Source organism: Schistocerca cancellata, chromosome 2, assembly GCF_023864275.1.
Source record: "Schistocerca cancellata isolate TAMUIC-IGC-003103 chromosome 2, iqSchCanc2.1, whole genome shotgun sequence".
Taxonomy (NCBI): Eukaryota; Metazoa; Arthropoda; class Insecta; order Orthoptera; family Acrididae; genus Schistocerca; species Schistocerca cancellata.
In genome coordinates this window covers 293641729-293660859 of record NC_064627.1, presented here as the reverse complement: position 1 = coordinate 293660859, position 19131 = coordinate 293641729, and the positions used below count along the sequence as shown (strand labels likewise).

The 19131-nt window shown below is 45.3% G+C and overlaps 2 protein-coding genes across 3 annotated transcripts in view; one reads left to right on the top strand and one right to left on the bottom strand.

The window, feature by feature from the left end:
• The window catches only part of LOC126161654 (long-chain-fatty-acid--CoA ligase 4), a 283314-nt gene extending 280019 nt beyond the window's left edge, over positions 1-3295 (bottom strand). For both annotated transcript variants that reach the window (XM_049917642.1, XM_049917645.1), the window contains exon 1: positions 3162-3295. The gene's annotated coding sequence lies outside the window, so the exon portion shown is untranslated. The remainder of the gene's footprint in view (positions 1-3161) is intronic.
• Positions 3296-3656: 361 nt separating this feature from the next.
• Positions 3657-19131, top strand: part of LOC126161656 (methylosome subunit pICln) — an 84282-nt gene continuing 68807 nt past the window's right edge. The window contains exon 1 of the mRNA XM_049917650.1: positions 3657-3913. Coding sequence (XP_049773607.1) covers positions 3795-3913 — 119 coding nt within the window. The 5' untranslated portion in view covers positions 3657-3794. The remainder of the gene's footprint in view (positions 3914-19131) is intronic.

The window sequence follows — 19131 nt, the reverse complement described above, 5'->3', positions numbered from 1 at the left end:
AAACATTCTCTCTTCCACCACTATGCCAGTCAATGACGTTAAAATCACCGTTCTTGAATCACTGAAACCACTCACGACACCTTCTTACGCTAATAGCGTCCTTACCATATGTACTTGAGAGCATTCGATGAGACTCCGCCGAATCGACTAATGTTTGAATGAGGTTCTGTTGACAGAGGTCCAAGCTAACTTCGTGATGTCTGCAATCTGTTTCTTTCGACCGCTACTTACCGTTGTCGCCACCTATCGGCAAACAGCAGAAGCAAAGTTGTACACCTTGTAAATGTACCAGCATTTCACATTTGCAGTGGCTTATCTCACGCTTATATTAACCTGTGATCTTGCAATGTCAGTCACTTAAATACGTAACCTAGGCAAACATTTCCGAAATTTCACTACTCTACATTAACTATTGTTTGGTACTTTGATTTTTTCCGTCGGCGTATATACTTGGTCACTGTCAGCCAAGAAACTGCCTAAACATTAACCGATTGGTTTGTTTCAGGCAGTAGAATGGCAGTAGAGCCGTCTTTGCACTTGAGCTGGTTTTTAATCTTGGCGTAAACAAAAATGCATTATGTTTATGATAAATAATGTTTGCAAAAATCGAAGAGTAATTAAAAGGCGATTTTCTTTGTGATCTAGCTTGCCGATTTCTTTGTGATCTACCTTGCGGCTTTTTTGTATCCTGTTCTTGAATGCATTACGGCTGTCATAAAAGTAATAAATACTGTTTGCAAAAGTCGAAGAATAATTTTTGTATCCTGGTTATTTTATTGTACAATAGACACAAGATATTCGAAAATTGCATACGACATTCTCAATGTTTTTGATCTGAGCGAAGACTTCTAATATTAATCCATTCAGTAGTGTTTCCTGATAAATATGTACATCTCTGTGTCCATTTCTTCACCCATATATTTCTTTTTTAACATTTTTTGCCACGGTTTTTCTTCAATAATAATAATAATAATAATAATAATGATGCAACAAGGATGGAGACTGCTGTAGTTTTTATTAGCACGACACTGTAAACAATCACTTGCTAATCTCACGACGAGTCTCTAGTGGAAACACTTGTTCAAGTACTTGAAGCAAGTTGCTGAAATTAACTTGTGCTAGCGACTTACAGAAGTAAACTTGCGCAAGTTTTTGTTCTGTAATCACCTCGTCAAGTGCTTGCTTAAGTTACTTGCTATTGGACAAGCGCTGTTAGCAAGCAGTTACTCGGCTTCGCACTGACTGATAGAAATGTTGGATGTCCTGAGGGGCATCATACCAAATTCTGTTCAATTGGAGCGTTTGGAACGTCAAAATCCCAAGATGGTTGGAGGGCACTTCCCACAATGTTCTAAACGTTCTCAACTGGCAGAGAACCGGCGCGGCGACTTTGCCAAGGTAGGGGATTTGGCAAGCACGAAGACAAGTAGTGGAAATTCTCGTTGTATATGGGCGGGCATTATCTTGCTGAAGGGCAACAAAACGGGGCGTAGAATATATCGACGTACCGCTGTGATGTAAGGGTGCCGCGGATGACAACCAGAGGCACTGCTATGAATAGAAATGCCGGCAGGTAACTGTAAAAGATATCAGCTTTTACAGTACTGTTGCCTGAGTAAAATGGGGTGTAAATTATTTATTTATATTACTATAAATCGTGTGATGTAAGTTTCCTGGTCTTTTTTATGTCGGTGCAAACTTTCGTTTAACAGTGAAAAGTAAACTGCATCTAGCATGGTATGTCCTCTATATACATGTGCCAGTAATCGGGATTCGACGTTCCGTCGACAAGATCCATTAGAAATGGATCACAAGGTCGGGTGAAGTAAGGATAAGGACGGAAATCAGAAGTGTGCTTTTCAAACAAACCATGACTTTGTCTTCAGCGATTTTAGGAAACCTAAATTCAACACAATCAAAGACCTGTTGGGTATGGAAGGTGTGTTTCAACGATTACCTCGTCGGTGATAAAAGCGTTCCACGGCCGCCACTATAAGTAATCTCATTTACTATCACTGAAAATGGAAAACATATAAGCAAGAAAACTAATCGGGGTTATAGTAATTTTATTTGTAAACGTTCAGTGAGCATTTGGCTTTCCGGGAGGCAGGCTGCATTTGTAGATAGCGTGTAAGATACACGCCCAGTTCTTTATAATATGTTGTGCACTAATTATCTCAATGAGCATAAATCTTAACAGATTTATAGGTAACTTTATTTCCCCTTCCCTTGACTCTTAAAAACCGACTCGGGTTGGTTATTTAACACATACAAAAGTTAAAAAATGTAATTGAACGTGTTAAACCAGTTTCCCGTTGTCGCTTTCATAGCGACTAGAACACGTGACTTCTTGCCGAGTATTTATAAACAAGTTACATGTCAACTATCTGTGGTCCTCTATTTCAGTCATTTAAGAAAATAAAGACTATGTACAAATACTATTTTTGTATTTATACTCTGTATACTGTGAAAGGTTCAAAACTAAGCAGTTAACCAGTATATGTATACAACAATTTTCAGAATTTTATACACTATCAAGAATCTACTTAGCGTATTTTTCGCATTTAGGTTTCCATTACTAAAATTAATGTATCTCAATACATGCTGCTTGTACATATAACACTAAATTCTAAAATTCTTTTCGTAGATAATTAAAGAAATCACATTTAAGCAGCAAACTGTACAATAATTCCCGTGACGTGTGTTGAAAATTTACGGTAGTTTCTGCGTTGACTGATTCATGGACCATGCTTTGGCGGTACGTCACACAACAACGCATCTGTCACGCACTGCATGCAATATACAGAACGGCCGGCAGTACCTACAGTTGCTTCCCTCTAGTACTAGCTATCTGTTATTTCTCCGATATACAATGGTTGGATTCCTTTAGATACACAGTAACATTTCTTCCGCTTTATATAGGTGAATTTACAGCAACTAAATCTGGTGATGCTCCCGCATATGTATACAATCACAAGCTACTCCAAAGATATAAGACGCTATCAAGTATGAACTGCAATGACATCTCATCCAAGCTACGGCTTGATGTCATACCGGTTTTTACCTCATACTCTAACCTAAGTAATCCATGTGTTAATACAATATGTAACAAAACCAGACTAATGAGCAATAATAAGCAATTAAAATACGACTTTACTTACCACGATAAGCAACTAAGTAAACGTTTTGTTGCAACGTCTTCCCCACGCTGATGTCACACACGCAAAGCACAAAGTGTGCTCACAACACAGCTACGGATCTGTCGTATTTTGGAACTTTCAAGTCAACCAATCGCGCGCCCGCTTTCCAGCCCCTGGCAGTGGCGTGATTACTGACGTAGTGTGTGTAGACACACGCTAGTCGATCAATGAATCCAAGTATCCACTGCGCAGATGCGGGTTTCCGCGAGGATATTCTCACTATCATCGAGCAGTTAGAAACATCAACTTATGATGCGCGGACACAAAATCATAATGACCGCTAAGTGCCGTCAAAACTGCCGGTTAATAACATGTTTCACAGTATACAAAATACGTGTATGCTACCGCTCACTCGTAACATTTTGTTATTTGTTTGATACCAATTCTAGCAACATAACAAAGCCAAAATGTAGCCTTCCTGCGTGTGTTGAAGACACATTCCATGATGCGTATGTTGGTACAATTGACAGCTGCTCTTAAATTCAGCACGCGGGAGGCGTTGTAAGCTGAAAGTGTTTTGTGTACATGTATTAGTGTTTTGTTTATGAATGTTCGGACTGATCTGCAATTGTGCGTAATTTTGAAACTCTGGAAATGGTTGTGTTAAGTAATTTTCCACCTCCTACGGAAGGCATAAGACACCAACAGCCCGCCACTGTCGCACACGTTAACAACAGAGATATTGGGAAAGGCACTTTGTTTATAACGGAAAGGTGCGTTTCAACATGCTGAACTGACTTAAATTCTACAAGTGACATCAGTTACTAGAGAGTATGGCTTTTATTTCACATAGTATTTCTTGCTTCCATCCATTGGTGTTAATGTAGGTTAAGGGCATATACAAGTTCCCAACCGGCATTTAGGATTGCAGTATGTGTTTAATTTATTATTTTATTTCTTACGCAGTGCATGTGGGCGACATTGAAATAGAAATACGACAAGACTTTTATGTAGCATGAAAGAAAATTCTGTTATAATATAATTTCCTCTTTGGTCCCTTTAATGATTTTTGTTTAAAAATGTGCACATTGTGATGTGCGAAATAGGTGCATGATATGCGATAAGTTACAATGTGATTTGATGGTAGATGTAGTTTTCAACCTGTTTATTAGTTAATGAATAAGATCTGTCAGCTTTTGAGAAAAGTAGCCTACTTCGTATATACACTATACTTAATTTGTTTAGAAGGAGAAAAAAACTACCAAAAGGCATTTAATGAAAGTGATGAAATACAGTGAACCATATCATGGGTGATAACTCGATACTGCTTCGGGTAATTGGTAAAATTAGGGTGAGATACGTAGTGGTCACCGCTACTGCCCCCTCTTCCTCTTTTCGTAGCTTATTTGCGAGGTATTTACAGAATGAGCATCAAAATACTCTGAGACACATCCATTATCAGAGGTATGTTTTTTGAATGTAACGTGCAGTTTGTGTTTATGGCGAAAAGGATGTTATATATATGGCAAAATGCGTTTAAATAGTGTGTGAATGTAAACATTAGGCCAATCAATTATCGCAATGTTCATTTAGCTTTGCTGACTCGCAAGCAAATTATCGCCTTTCTGTCAACCTTGACTTCAGGGTGCGCTACAAATCGGTCACTACAACCAACATTTTCAAAAGTTTATATCGTTCCTCGATTACATCAAAGGAACCATTGAAATTAATGAGAAAGGGTGATACATTATCTAGTCATATTCAATACTGTTAATCACAGGCCATGGTAGGGTTCCTTTCTAAGTTATCGATAGCACAATAAAGAGGCAAACCAACTTTGAGAATAATATCCCACACGTGCAATAATTTGTGAAACTAAAAAATTTACTGTGACGCAGACATACGATTTTAGTAGCCTATACGGTACAGTTATGTGTAACATGATGAAATAGAGGGGGACAGCTAAATGAACATAAAATCAAAGTGATTGTGCCCAGAGTCCTGATTATTTATGAAGTTCATAGTATCCATGACATCATTGTCAGAATGATGTTAAGCTTTAATCTTCCTTTGAAAGCTTCAAATCTTAAGGATAATTTGTTGATTGCTGTACAGAGTTTTTTAGTGTTAACCCCTGGAATTTGTCTGAGGATGCTCCCACCTCTTTTACTGATACTTCATCGACGGCTGTATTTAAACAGATCTTGCTCCCAAGCACCTGATGTAAGTGGAGTGGGAAGAAATCCTAATACGTAATAAACACACAATGTACTGTATGGTGCAGTTCAGTCATTGGTAGAGTATAGATGTAGAATGATGAACATGGGGTCCTCAGCTTATGAAGTATATCTTCACTTTATGACTGTTTGACTGTTACTTGTCATTTCAGCAGTTTCTCAATGCCGCTGGTATTAATATCACTCAGCGTTAGCCGTGGTGCCTGAATAAAACTGGACAATACTCATTGATCATCCTCTGTGACGGAGTTTTAGGAAGTTCTGCTTTTGTTTTGCTACAATTTCAGTTCTTATATTATTCCAAAGAACCTGGAATTTAAAAAAAAAAATATTGCCAGTAGAGTAGGTATACTGCCATGGAGTAAAAGCATCCAAACAAACAAGAGCTTGAATATGTAGTCCTCCATGTGAAACTTTTGAGTTGATAACAGAAAATGTCCCTTTATACTGAACATATTAATGAAATGTGAAAAGGGATTGTTTGATAAACTATCTGTGTTCTATATAAGCCATGGTTTGGTTGGTGGAGTTAAATCAGTGAAGTGAATGAGGAATAACACTGTTTGTTGAGATGTAACAGCTCAGCAGGTGACAAACTTATTGAAAGTTAAGGAACTTAAAGGGCACCCAGTCAACATTTTGCTGCTTGAAACTTCATTCAAATGAAGATAGTGTTATAAGTTAAGATATTAATGGTAGACAATCAGAACATCGTAACTCCATCTGTCTGTGAAAACCTCGTAGCTAATTCCAGTAACTCCATTATCAAAGACAAGATTTGGAAGTGCACTGATGTCTCTAATATGTCAGTACGTAAACTTCTAGTAGAGTGTTGCACATGTAGCACCTTTCTGCATCACACACACACATTTATTATTATTGTTGTTATTATTATTATTATTATTATTATTGTTATTTTAAGAAATCATTTTTACTTCTCCTGTAAAATTTAGCAAAATGGAGTTATGAAGTTTATATTGCCTATCATAGATATAATTGTTATAATTGAAGTGCAGGCCGAAGGCATCACAGAGGCTTGTGATACAATGATAAAGGTTGATTGTATGAAAGAGAGAACTGCTTTCAATACACCAGTATTACCAGGGTATCTCAAGGCAGGTTTCATTCAGGTAAGGTACTTGAATGTGAGAGATTTTCCATTCCACTGTGGGTAGTAAAGGTGGTGCAACCTGTTGAAGACTTGGTCGTGCTGCTCTTGAATCAGACACAACATGCTTATCCCTGCCATGGTGCATTAATTCCACAGGTTAGCATCCAGTCTGGAGGTGGGATGCCCTAACTTCAATGGAAAGAAGAGAGTCCAGGTAATTAAAGTTACAAAATGTGCACCATATGCTGAAGCAAAATAAATCTTCCAAGCATAACTCAAGAAAGAATTGTCTAGTTGAAATAAATTTAGCCAACTAAAGAACCCTTTCAATCACTAGATATAGATAGTGCATCCCAGGCTACAGCTCAGTTCCTGTCACCAAAATAGAGGAAGGCTAGTCAGAGGTAAACTTAAGACTGAAATAAGAGTAAGTGCCATCTGACCAGGAAGCCTTTAATATAGGTTATGGAGGTATGGACACATACGAGTTAGTAAAACACCACCTCTCACTCCTCTTTTTCCTTCACTTATAGGAACCACCATGATGAAGAGAGAAGGGTAGCAGAAACACCACTGAAAGGTGATACCCAAAATCAGTGAATGATTGCAGCACACACAGACACAAACTAAAAATTGCATTACGGGCAAAACTTGTCTGTATTTGTCTACAAGATACATTCATCAAGCCCTCCGATTTCTCTTTGCTAAGAGGATACAAGCTTTGTAGGAAAGATGACAGACCCAAAACTATTCCATGAAAGCATAGGCATCCACAGGCATTTATGCCCCCCCCCCTCCCTTTGCGGAATACAGAGCTTTTACTAATTAAAATTTCTTGTACACAATTAAAAGTGATTTCCTGTGATTCCACTGCACCACTTATTTAGCTAGTTGTAGCATTATGTGGCTGGCTAATCTCAGTGATGCAGTGCTATAGCTTTAGCAATTGCTTTGTAACATAAAGCTTGTTTGCCAATTTTAGAGTCTTGCACTTTGCCCCTCCCCAGCTAAATTTCTGCAGATGCTCAAGTGTGAATGCCTGCTTGCAAAGTTTCAAGAACCAAATTTAAGTGATGATTCTGGGAATATACAATAATTCACAAAATATCACTTCCATAGGGATTGTAAAGAAAAGATTACAGCACACAGAAAGTGCCCTCTGCCGTGCACTTACGTGTTTTTGCAGAGTTGAGATGTATGTGTAGATAGCCTCAGTTATGAATGGGTGAAGAGTCATAAACTCAACGACGTGCAGGGTAGCCGTGTTGTCCAAGGCCGTCGGAAGTTAGTCCTCCCTCGGGCATGGGTGTCTATGTTGCCCTTAGCCTAAGTTAGTTTAAGGTAGATTAAGTAGTGTGTAAGCTTAAGGACCGATGACCTTAGCAGTTTGGTCCCATAGGTACTTGCCACCATATAAACTCTTTAAGACTCCTCGCCTAACACCATCATTTCACATGTAGCAAATGTGCTGTTTTTGTGTGTTCCAATGTGAACGTGTTGACAGTAAAGGTGTCGCAGGCCTCATTCAAGAATTCCCGCCACTATTTTCCTTATTGGATATGTCTGTGCACAGAATATGCTCTGAGGTCCTCCAGCAGCTGCCTCCGGTGTCAAGTTTTAAAGGATCTGCTTCCGACAAAATACTCATGCTTTCTAAATATTAGTAAAGTGACAAATTTCAGCACTGCATTGGCATTGTTTAGCAGCATAGGCCTCACGGTATTATCACCTGCCTTGGAGTGGCTGCTTTGTTCAAAATGGTAAATAAATTACATTGCAGTTTCCTTTTCGTGTTATAATTCAGGTAGCTGAGAAAGCAGTAACCAAACATCATCTGCAAGAATGGGTGCTTCGTAAGACTGATTGGATGCTGCAGAGTCAGGTGTCTGTGTTAGGACAGAGTGACAGCATTGAGAACTGGCAGATCACAAAAAAGTGAACAGTACACCAATTTTAAAATTTGCCTCTCATTTTAGGAGACATGGGTGAAAACAGATTTTCAGTCTGACCCCCCTGCGGGTTCGGGGGTTAGAATAGGCCCGCGGTCTTCCTGCCTGTCGTAAGAGGCGACTAAAAGGAGTCTCACGTGTTTCGGCCTTATGTGATGGTCCCCTCTCGGGTTTGACCTCCATCTTTCTAAATTATTCCGAAGAGCGAGCCAATTGGGGAAGGGCGCCTTACGTGGTGCACTGTATCCGTCGTGCATTGAGACCTTTAGCCGGCTTTTTCGTCGTTGCAATAGTGTTCCGCTCGTTTTCCATCTCTTGGGCGAGGATACGTCCCTGGATGCGATTCCCACGCTGCACTCTGCAGTGTTTCTTTTAACTGCGACGACGACCTTGGACAGTTTTGCACCTAAGATCCAGCACGGTAGCCAGTCCGTTGTGGTGGGGCCGCCATGTACCCTCTTGGTTGTAGCCCCCTGACAACACAGGGATCGCTCTACTGATGCCTGCGCCGTTAACTCCCCACGTATGCCAAGGAGTAGATGCCCGTCTCCCTGGGGCATCAGGACTCCCGGCAATGGCCATCCTGCCAGGTGGCTATTGCTGCGGCTGGGTGGCGCCCGTGGGGAGGGCCCTTGGTCGGAGTAGGTGGCATCAGGGCGGATGACCCGCAATGAAGCGTGGTACATCATCTCTCGCTGGCGGCCAGCCGCCAGCAGTCTCTAAGCGTTCTCGGGCTCAATTCAATGCTGAAAAGTACAATCCGAAAACGTTCCCCTCTCTGGCCACGCCGTGGGAGGAGCGTAAGTCTCAGGATGGAGGTAATAGTTATTCGCCCCGATTCTTGGTTTGTACGAGAGCTGATGGGGAGTCTTTTCTCTCCACAAAGCCTCAGTTCTTCGTCGAGCATTTAGAGGACAAGTTTGGGGAGGTGGAGGGCTTGTCTAAAATGCGCTCTGGCTCAGTACTGATACAAACGGCATCCTCCGCCCAGTCACGCAGGTTACTTGCTTGTGACAAGTTGGGGGATGTTAACGTTACTATTACTCCACATAAGAGCTTAAATATGGTCCAGGGTGTTATTTTCCATAGGGACCTCCTTTTGCAGTCTGATGACGAGCTGCGCGCCAACTTAGAACATAGAGGTGTTCATTTCGTCCGGCGCGTTCATCGGGGTCCGAGGGACAATCAGGTTGCTACCGGTGCCTTCATCTTGGCCTTCGAGGGTGATACGTTACCGGAAAAGGTCAAGGTGATGGTCTACCGATGTGACGTCAGGCCCTATATTCCTCCCCCGATGCGGTGCTTCAAGTGCTGGAAGTTCGGCCATATGTCTTCCCGCTGCACTTCCAGCCTCACATGTCGAGATTGCGGACGCCCATCTCATCCCGATACTCCATGTGCCCCGCCTCCCATCTGTGTCAACTGCGGGGAGCACCATTCACCTTGCTCGCCTGACTGCAAAGTCTTTCAGAAAGAGCGCAAAATTATGGAATATAAGACCCTGGACCGGCTGAGCTATACTGAGGCCAAAAGGAAATATGACAGACTCCATCCTGTGAGAATGACATCTTCTTATGCAGCTGCTACGACAACTGTGCTAGCCCCATCAGTTTCGAGACTTCCAGCCAGCTCGATAAGCAGTACGACTCCTCCTGCCCCCTTGCCTGTGGGGGGCTCTACCCAACCGGTTGCTCCTGCACCACCTACCTCAGGAGCAACCTCCTCCCACCCGTCGGGGACGTCCGTCCCCGCTTCTCAGCCGGAGAAGCGTCTAACTTCTTCGGCTACTCTCGCCCGTAAGAGTTCCCTTGGGACCCTCCCTTCCCAGGGTTCCACCAGCGGGAAGGATGACGGCCGCCAGTGGCATAAGTCCTCACCAGCGGCCGGGCGTAGGGCTTCACGATCCTCCTCTGTCCCGGAGGCTGAATCGGTGAAGCCTTCCCAGCCGGTGCAACCCAAGGTTCAGCGAGAGAAGTCCAAGAGAAAGACCTCTAAGGCCACAGAACTTGCGGTGGCGCCAACCCCACCGCACCTTTCGCGCTCTGCGTCTGAGGATGCAGTCGAGATTCTAGCGTCCGCTGAGGACCTTGATCTCGCTGGTCCCTCAGACGCCATGGATGCCTCTCGTACGGGTACTGAATCGGTGGCAGTGAGTGAACAAGCGGCGTAAATTGCCTTCCCAGTCCTTTCACGCCTTTCTCAGCCATGGACAATATCATCCTCCAGTGGAACTGCGGCGGTTTTTTCCACCATCTAGCTGAGCTCCAACAACTTATCAGCCGTCACCCTTTCTTCTGCATAGCTCTTCAGGAAACTTGGTTTCCAGCAATGCGAACCCCCGCCCTCCGTGGCTATCGGGGTTATTATAAGAACAGGGCAGCGTATGAAAGGGTGTCGGGTGGCGTCTGCCTCTATGTCCTTCACACTCTGCACAGCGAGTCTGTCCCTCTCCACACACCTTTAGAGGCTGTCGCTGTTCGGGTGTGGACGCCACAGGCTGTTACCGTCTGCAGTCTTTACCTTCCACCGGATGGTGATGTCTCGCAGCATGTCCTGGCTGCGCTGATAGCCCAATTGCCGCCACCTTTCTTGCTATTGGGCGACTTCAACGCCCATAACCCTCTGTGGGGTGGGTCAGTGGCAACAGGTCGAGGCGCCATCGTTGAACATTTATTGTCGCAGCTCGATCTCTCGATTTTAAATGATGGTGCCTTCACACACTTCAGTGTGGCGCATGGCACATACTCCGCCATTGACCTTTCAATATGTAGCCCTAGCCTCTTACCGTCTCTCCAATGGAGTGTGCATGACGACCTGTGTGGTAGTGACCACTTTCCGATCTTTCTGTCACTACCACAGCGTCACTCTTCTGGGCGCCCTAGCAGATGGGCTATGAATAAGGCTGACTGGGACTTGTTCTCCTCCACTGCCGCTATTGAGCCTCTCTCTAGTGATGACATTGATGCGGTGGTTCAATCGGTCACCACCGGCATCGTTACTGCCGCCGAATCTGCCATTCCCCGTTCTTCTGGGTCCCCTCGGCGGAAGGCTGTGCCTTGGTGGTCGCCTGAGATCGCTGAAGCGATTAAAGATCGCCGGCGGGCGCTCCAGCGTCACAAGCGACATCCCTCCTTAGACCACCTTATCGCCTTCAAACGGCTGCGTGCGCGGGCCCGCCTCCTTATCCGCCAAGGCAAGAAGGAGTGCTGGGAGCGGTATGTGTCCACCATTGGCCTCCATGTCACTCCTTCGCAGGTCTGGGCCAAGATTCGACGCGTCTACGGCTATCGGACCCCTGCCACCGTCCCTGCGCTCTCACTGAATGGAGCAGTTTGTACTGACTCCGACGTCATTGCAAACCGCTTAGCAGAGCATTTTGCTATGAGTTCCGCTTCTGCGAATTACCCCCAGGCCTTCCGCTCCATTACAGAGCGGATGGAACGTCGGAGCCTTTCTTTTCGCACCGACGCTTCTGAACCCTACAACGCTCCATTCAGTGAGTGGGAATTTCAGAGTGCCCTTGCCGCTTGCCCTGATACCGCTCCCGGGCCAGATCGCATCCACTGTCAGATGCTGAACCACCTTTCAGTGGACTGTAAGCGACGCCTCCTCGACCTTTACAACCGTCTCTGGGTCGAGGGCGAGTTTCCGTCGCAATGGCGGGAAAGTATTGTCATCCCCATTTTGAAACCTGGAAAGAACCCTCTGGAGGTGGACAGCTACCGTCCCATTAGTCTCACCAACGTTCTTTGCAAGTTGCTTGAACGGATGGTGAGCCGGCGCTTAAATTGGGTACTGGAGTCTCGGGGCCTTCTGGCTCCGTCTCAGGGTGGGTTCCGGAAAGGCCGCTCCGCCGCCGACAATCTGGTGAGCCTGGAGTCGGCCATCCGTACTGCCTTTGCCTGCCGTCAGCACCTGGTCGCTGTCTTTTTCGACATGCGGAAGGCGTACGATACGACATGGCGTCATCACATCCTTTCTACGCTTCATGGATGGGGTCTTCGGGGCCCTCTGCCGATCTTTATCCGCAATTTCCTGTCGTATCGTACCTTCCGCGTGCAAGTCGCAGCCTCCTATAGTTCCACCCACGTCCAGGAGAACGGTGTGCCACAGGGTTCTGTTTTAAGTGTCTGCCTGTTTTTAATAGCCATTAACGGGCTCGCTGCGGCCGTGGGAAATTCTGTCTCTGCTTCCCTGTATGCTGACGACTTCTGCCTTTATTACAGCTCTACTGGCATTGCAGCTGTTGAACGTCAGCTACAGGGCGCTATCCGTAAGGCGCAGTCTTGGGCTGTAGAGCATGGGTTTCAGTTTTCGGCAGCCAAGACCCGCGTTATGCATTTCTGCCGGCGCCGAACAGTCCATCCTGAGCCGCGGCTTTATCTTGGCGACGAACTCCTTGCTGTGGTGGAAACCCACAGGTTTTTGGGGGTGGTTTTCGATGCCCGGTTGACTTGGCTGCCTCATATCCGGCAGCTTAAACAGACGTGTTGGCGGCATCTAAACGCTCTGAGATGCTTGAGCCACACCCACTGGGGCGCCGACCGCTCTACCCTGTTGCGGCTCTACCAGGCGTTAATCCAGTCTCGCCTGGATTATGGGTGCCTAGCTTATGGCTCAGCATCCCCAACTGCGTTGCGGGTGCTGGACCCAATTCTCCACAGCGGGATACGCCTTGCCACTGGTGCTTTCCGCACCAGCCCTGTGGACAGTGTACTAGTGGAGGCAGGTGTACCTCCACTGCGGTTCCGGCGCCAACGTTTGCTGGCCGCTTATGCGGCCCATGTTCTAAGCTTGCCCGGGCATCCCAATTATCGTGTCCTGTTCCCGCAGTCAGTCGTCCATCTGCCAGACCGTCGGCCCCGGTCGGGTTGTCCGATCGCCGTACGCGTCAAGGAGCTTCTCTGTGGGCTTGGGTTTTTCCCTGTTCCACCTCCTTTCCGGGCGCCTCTGCGTACACCCCCGTGGTGTGTTCCTCGCCCTTGCCTTCGGCTCGACTTGACACAGGGCTCGAAGGACTCGGTCCCTCCAGAGGCCTTCCGCTGCCGCTTTTATTCCATCCTGGCCACGTATCAGGGCTCTGGAATTGTTTACACCGACGGTTCGATGGTTGCTGGTCGTGTCGGGTATGCGCTAACTCTAGGGGACCATTCCGAACAACGGTCCTTGGCGGCTGGCTGCAGCGTTTACACTGCTGAGCTAGTCGCCATCTTTAGAGCCCTAGAGTATATCCGCTCCTGCTCAGGTGAGTCCTTCGTTATCTGTAGCGATTCCCTGAGCGGTTTACGAGCTCTCGACCAGTGTTTTCCTCGTTCTCGTCTGGTGATGGCTATCCATGAGTCCCTGCATACTCTTGCGCGTTGCGGCCGCTCTGTGGTCTTTGTGTGGACCCCCGGTCATGTCGGTATCCCGGGCAATGAACATGTTGACCGCCTGGCGAAAGAGGCCACGAGTAAACCATCTCTGGATGTTGGCCTCCCAGAGGCTGATTTGCGGGCGGTCCTCCGCCGAAAAGTTTTTGCGCTTTGGGACGCTGAATGGCGCTATCGGATTACACCCAATAAACTCCGTGCCATTAAGGAGACGACGACTGTGTGGCGGTCCTCCATGCGAGCCAACCGCAGGGACTCAGTCGTCCTTTGTCGGCTCCGTATTGGCCACTCCCGGCTAACACACAGTTATTTACTGCGCCGGGAGGACCCTCCTGTATGTCGCTGCGGGGCGGCTTTGACGGTGGCCCACATTCTGTTGGCCTGCCCCCTTTTAGCTGTGGTCAGGCAGACATTTGCGCTGCCTGATACGCTCCCTGCCGTTTTATCTGATGACCCTGTTATGGCTGCCTTAGTTTTACGTTTTATTAGGGCAGGGAGTTTTTATTCTTTCATCTGAGTGTTTCTGTTTTATTTTTTGTTTTGATTCTGGCCTTTGGCCTATGATTTTAAACTGATCTTTTAATGTGTTTCTAAGTGGTTGGCTTTTCCTTTTTTATTTCTATGGTCGGCCAACCACTGTCACACTCTGTGTGGTTTTAGTTCGTTTTGTCTTGTCCTTGTCTCCGTTTCTATTGTTCTGTATCGTCTGTGATCTATTCTGTTCCTCGTTTTTATTCTCTGTGGATGTTCTTTGTCTTTGGAAAAAGGGACCGATGACCGTAGCAGTCTGGTCCCTTTCATCCCCCAAACCAACCAACCAACCTTTTCAGTCTGAATTGAGGAAAAGGACAGTGCTGCCAAAATAAGCAGCTGTCTATCTGCATTAAATGTAGTGTCAGCATTTTAAAAGCCAGGTAGACTTTCAGTGGGCGCAAAAGGATGTCATGGCCCAGGTTTCTGTTCTGTATCTTTATTTTTTTCAGCAGAAATCGATGAGGATTTCTGGTAGAGATGAATCTCCATTCTCTGCTGCAGTAAATAATAACATCCTAATTTCAACTCCAACTCTTAGCAAACAACCTAGGGGGGAGGGGTTGGAAGTTTCAATTTCTGCAGTTCTATATGGAGTACGTTCAGTGCTGACTTGCATATAGTTACATTACACAGATTTTTTCACAATTCTTATTGCAGGCTTCTACATGTTGTAGAGGGGGAAGTAGCAGGTAAAGTTTGGATAAGGAAGCCATGTCTGGAAACGTACCATTTGGATATAAAATAAGTTTGAAGGCCAGATTACTTTCAAATCTCTTGCATTATGGTATGCTCACAAACTGAGAAGAGAGTGCTTTCAACAGTTCTTGTGGCAAGTGCAGTATAGTGTACCATTTTCATCAGAGTACAACCATGACTTTGAGGGACTGATACAGTTGCAACTAGCAGGGCTCACTGGTGCTCCATAACATGGCACACTGTCAACTTGAAGAGTGCATCCTTTGTCATGTAGAAGAGAACCAGACGAAACATGGCCATGCCTAGGGATCCTGTAGAGCACAGACGCCCGAGCTCTTTATCTTAGCTGTATGTGTACTGTGAAGTGGGATTTGCTCTTAAACTTAGTTTACACCCAAACATTACATTTCTGGACATGGATTCTTTATCAAAACTTTGTCTACTAAGTCCCCTCTGCAATCCTATGAGCCTATAATAGAAACTGTTAATACCAGTTTGCAAGAAAACTTAGCCAAAGGTATTAGATGTGCACTATCAGGACATTGGGCTGGCGACTAGTGCCTACTGAACCAGCACGATATCCAGGGCGTGAGCTGAGGCTCATGAGCCACCACACTGTGAGGTGGTGTCTCCTCTTCCTCAGCACGCTAGTCCATTGTGTAATGTAGTCTATCTAGCATGATTTTGGCCAAGTATGACACCATCTTATAAAGAGAATTTCTCTTTGTTCACCGGAGTAGCCCAATTTTAATCTCTCATTACTATTTTTAATCAACACAAATTTGTTAAGTTCTTTTCTCAGGAGACTGTCAGTTTCACTGCTCAGATCCACCAATACCTCTCCTTTCATGGCTTTTTATTCATGCTCCTTTTTTCCATATTGAAAATTATTGGTAGGGGAAACATGAACTTTTAAGAAACTTCTGGCAGGTTAAAACTGCATGCCAGAATGAGATTTCAACTTGAGACCTTTGCCTTTCAAGCTTCGTGATAAGGCTGCCTTCCAAAATCTGTGATGAGACTGGATGTCTAATTAAATTTACCCCAGGTATGGCAGAGCTCTGTAGTCTTTTGGGCCACCAAGATAAGCAACTATCCTGAGTCTCCTCATTCACAGCTGTATATCTGCTGATGCTTCTGTTCTTGCTGAGCATCTCACAACCCTCTTTATGACTGCAGTGGCATCCTCTTCTTACCCGACCATCTTTCGAATGCATAAAACATGAGATGAACACATCCCTCCCATCCTGTTCCCCGTCAATGATTCTTTTATTGACTGGTAACTGCTTCTGTCTCTTGGCTCATCACTTGATACAGCCCAGGTCCTGATTGATTCATAATCAGGTGATCCAACATGTGAATGTTATTCAGACTCCACCTACTCAGCATCTTCAGCTGTATTTGGCTAGGTGTTTTCACTTCACAGTGGCAAGATATCATCATCCGAATCCTAAAGCCACACAGAAAATAGACATCCATCTACAGCTAACAACTGACTAGCCTCACCGGCATGCCCTGCAAACTGCTTCACAGGATGGTAGCCCAACTTTTATGCTGAGTTGTGAAATTGAGGTCTTATGGGCACTATGGTAAGGTTTCTGGGAGGGACGATCCACAACTAACCATTTGGTTAGGTTCGAAATGGCAATACAATAGGGTTTTTCTAAATACCAATACCTCCTTGCAGTTGCTCCCTGCCAATTTTTATTCATCACTTTTTATTTCACTGGTTGTTTCGAGTTAGAGATGGTACATCACTCAGCTCCTCATGGATCTAAGAGAATGGCATCCTGCAAGGATTCTTACTGAGTGCTACAGTCATCTTCATTGCGATCTCTGGGCTAGTGATGTGTTGGACAACTGGTCATCCCTACGCGGTACATCGACAACTTTGACATTTGGTCAGCTCTCTATCTACAGCTTCGGTTGAACACCAATTCCAGGGTGCCATCCTAAGGGCCTTGGACCCTTTCCTGTGGCATCCAGTTCTCTCCTGCAAAAACAATAGTTGTGCATTTCTGTCGTTCTTCCACAGCCCATCCTGATCCTGACTCCTGGGCCCCCAATGCTTGTACATTGTTGCACAGTTCAGAAAACAAACACACACACACACACACACACACACACACACACACACACACACACACACACACACACAGGGGGGGGGGGGGAGGAGAGAGAGAGAGAGAGAGAGAGAGAGGGGCTATATCCCTCGAGTGGGGTTACCAGTTGACATATACTTAGAGGCCTACTGACTGGACCCCCACATAACCTCCTTAGAATGTGCTCCACGTGTTTTCTTGCACCTTCCCCTCCTCCTATTCTACTTGATTAATACCCGACCACTATTTCAAGGATCTAAAGTTTCACCTCTCAGTTCTTGAGGATTATTGGGGTGGTACCATCATTTATATTGGTGGCTGTAAAAACCATGGATAGGATGGGATATGCTTTCACATCGCCTGTCAGTCAGAAATATGTTTCTGGGAATGTGGAGAATTTTTATGGTGCAGTTGATAGCCATTAACACAGCCCTAAATTTTATTAAACAGACCTTCCTTGACCATATTTTAATTTGTAGTGCCTTGTGAGCAGCCTCCAGGCTGTTTATCAGTGTTGCTCTTGTCAACCTCTGATCTTTACTATTCATGACTTTCATTCTGACCTGAGTCGTACTGCCTGCTCGGTTGTTTTTCTCAGGGTTCTAAGTCATGTGGCTATCCCAGGGAATAAATTGGCTGGCTTTTTTGGCTAAAGAAATTATTACTCACTCAGTATTCATGGTCACAATTACGGATTTGTGGGTGCAAATAGGATCTCTCCTGACTTGGACACTATCTGACAGGCTACTGTTCCCTCTATGCAGACTATGAATTGTCAGGGAGACTACTGCAGCATGGCTCTCCTGCTTATGTTCTTCCCAGAAAGAATCCACTGTCCTATGTAGACTTCACATTGGTCGTACCAGATTAACCCATAGTTTTCTATACCAGCATGACTACTCTGCCGTTCACAAGTAAGTTCCTGGCAGATAGTTCTGCGAACCAACTTCATGCTATGTTGGTACTGTTCCACTTTCGAACAGTGTGCAAGCGCTTAAATCTCTCTGTACAAGCTCTAATTTCACTTGTTTTATTACGATGATAGTTTCTCCCTATGTAAGTGGATTCAACAAAATACACGCATTAAGAAAAGTTTTGCATCACCGGTTCCGAGAGTTCCAGAACCTGTACAGAAAACTGGAATAGAGTTCAACATAAATATCATTTCCACCCTTTTTTTATTGCTAATGAAAACAACACGTTGCATGTTGTACCACCATACAGAGAGACCTTCAGAGGTGGTGGTCCAGATTGCAGTACACACTGGTACCTCTAATACCCAGTAGCACGTCCTCTTGCATTGATGCATGCTTGTATTCATAGTGGCATACTAGCCACAAGTTCATAAAGGCACTGTTTTGGTCCAGATTGTCCCACTCCTCAACGGCGATTTGGTGTAGATCCCTCAGAGCGGTTGGTGGGTCACGTCCTCCATAAACAACCCTTTTCAATCTATCCCAGGAATGTTCGATAGTGTTAATGTCTGGAGAACAGGCTGGCCACTCTAGTCGAGTGATTTTATCCTGAAGGAAGTCATTCACAAGATGGACTTGATGGGGGCATTAATTATCGTTCATGAAGACAAATGCCTCGCCAATATGTTGCCGATATGGTTGCACTATCGATTGGAGGATGTCATTCACGTATCGTACAGCCATTATGGTGCCTTCCATGACCACCAGCAGCGTACGTCAGCCCCACATAATGCCACCCCAAAACAGCAGGGAACCTCCGACTTGCTGGACTTGCTGGACAGTGTGTCTAAGGCATTCAGCCTGACTGAGTTGTCTACAGACACGCGTCCGACGATTGTCTGGTTGAAGGCATATGTGACACTCATCGGTGAAGAGAATGTCGTGTAAATCCTGAGAGGTCCAGTCGGCATGTTGTTGGGCCCATCTGTACTGCACTGCATGGTGTCGAAGTTGCAAAGATGGACCTCGCCATGGATGTCGGGAGTGAAGTTGCGTATCATGCAGCCTGTTGCCCA